The sequence below is a fragment of the Falco biarmicus genome, unplaced genomic scaffold, assembly GCF_023638135.1.
Source record: "Falco biarmicus isolate bFalBia1 unplaced genomic scaffold, bFalBia1.pri scaffold_30, whole genome shotgun sequence".
NCBI lineage: Eukaryota > Metazoa > Chordata > Aves > Falconiformes > Falconidae > Falco > Falco biarmicus.
In genome coordinates this window covers 61,954-63,486 of record NW_026611861.1, presented here as the reverse complement: position 1 = coordinate 63,486, position 1,533 = coordinate 61,954, and the positions used below count along the sequence as shown (strand labels likewise).

Sequence of the window (1,533 nt, the reverse complement as noted above, 5' to 3'; positions counted from 1 at the left end):
GGTTTCAGAGGACAAAGTTAAACACCAGGACTGGTCCCTGCCCCCACCCACTGCTGCAGAGTGGGGCTGGCTGGTCAAGAGCCCGTGGGCAGATGCCCTGCTCTTCATCACCCACACGGCCAGCACCAAGCAGGGCTGCAGCCACACAGCTGCAGGAAGGTCTCCGAGAAAAGAGAGGGATGTCTGTGTGTGACGGGGGGATGGTCTGTGGGAAATGGCTTTGATTTTGCTTGCAGAAGTCTCCCCTAAATTATCACTGTCTTTTTCTCCTGTGACAGGACCATATGCCCAGAGGCAGCACATGTCCAACAGCAGCTCCATCACCCAGTTCCTCCTCCTGGCATTGGCAGACACGCGGGAGCTGCAGCTCTTGCACTTCTGGCTCTCCCTGGGCATCTACCTGGCTGCCCTCATGGCCAATGGCCTCATCATCATCACAGTAGTGTGCGACCACCACCTGCAAACCCCCATGTACTTCTTCCTCCTCAACCTCTCCCTCCTCGACCTAGGCTCCATCTCCACCACTCTCCCCAAAGCCATGGCCAACTCCCTCTGGGACACCAGGGACATCTCCTACTCAGGATGTGCTGCACAGCTCTTCCTGATTGTCTTTTTCCTTTCAGCGGAGTGTTCTCTCCTCACCGTCATGGCCTATGACCGCTACATGGCCATCTGCCAGCCCCTGCACTACGGGACCCTGCTGGGCAGCAGAGCTTGTGTCCACATGGCAGCAGCTGCCTGGGCCAGTGGGTTTCTCAATACTGCGCTGCACACGGCCAATACACTGTCACTGCCGCTCTGCCAAGGCAATGCCCTGGGACAGGTCTTCTGTGAAATCCCACAGATCCTCAAGCTCTCCTGCTCACACACCTACCTCAGGGAAGTGGGGCTAATTGTGGCTGGTGCTTCTTTATTATTTGGCTGTTTTGTTTTTATTGTTCTGTCTTACATGCAGATCTTCAGGGCTGTGCTGAGGATCCCCTCTGAGCAGGGATGGCACAAAGCCTTTTCCACGTGCCTCCCTCACCTGGCCGTGGTCTCCCTCTTTGTCAGCACTGCCACGTTTGCCTACCTGAAACCCCGCTCCATCTCCTCCCCATCCCTGGACCTGGTGGTGGCAGTTCTGTACTCGGTGGTGCCTCCAGCAGTGAACCCCCTCATCTACAGCATGAGGAACCAGGAGCTGAAGGGTGCAATGTGCAAACTGATAGCTGGATGTTCTTCTAAAGCATTAAAATGATGAATAGCATTTATAATGTAGTTCATCACAGACCCTGACTCTCTTCTGAATTTTTTGTAGTTACTTGTGGTATTTCAGTTCTGATAAAGTTGTCATCCCCATTCTAATTCCTTCTGTGATTTTCTTTTCTGAAGGTGCCCTGCTCTCTCCTCATCTAACAAAGCCAAAGGGCCATTAGGCAACTTTATTTTGTCTGGGATTCTTCCTTCCACGGCCTTTCTGGAGCTGCAGGGACAGTTCCTGTGTCCACAGACGGAGGGGAAAAGGTTCCTGGCATGGCAGCAGTACCAGGG

General features: G+C 53.8%; 1 protein-coding gene across 1 annotated transcript; it reads left to right on the top strand.

Annotated features, from left to right (window-relative positions):
• Positions 1–286: 286 nt before the first annotated feature.
• On the top strand, positions 287–1,240 carry LOC130143448 (olfactory receptor 14A16-like). Its single transcript, XM_056326136.1, has one exon. It carries the CDS (start codon positions 302–304, stop codon positions 1,238–1,240), a length of 939 nt encoding a protein of 312 aa, XP_056182111.1. The 5' UTR covers positions 287–301.
• The last annotated feature ends 293 nt before the right edge of the window (positions 1,241–1,533 follow it).

Excerpts from the sequence above, each read along its gene's own strand:
- LOC130143448 (XM_056326136.1), top strand. The coding sequence starts at position 302 with ATGTCCAACAGCAGCTCCATCACCCAGTTCCTCCTCCTGGCATTGGCA.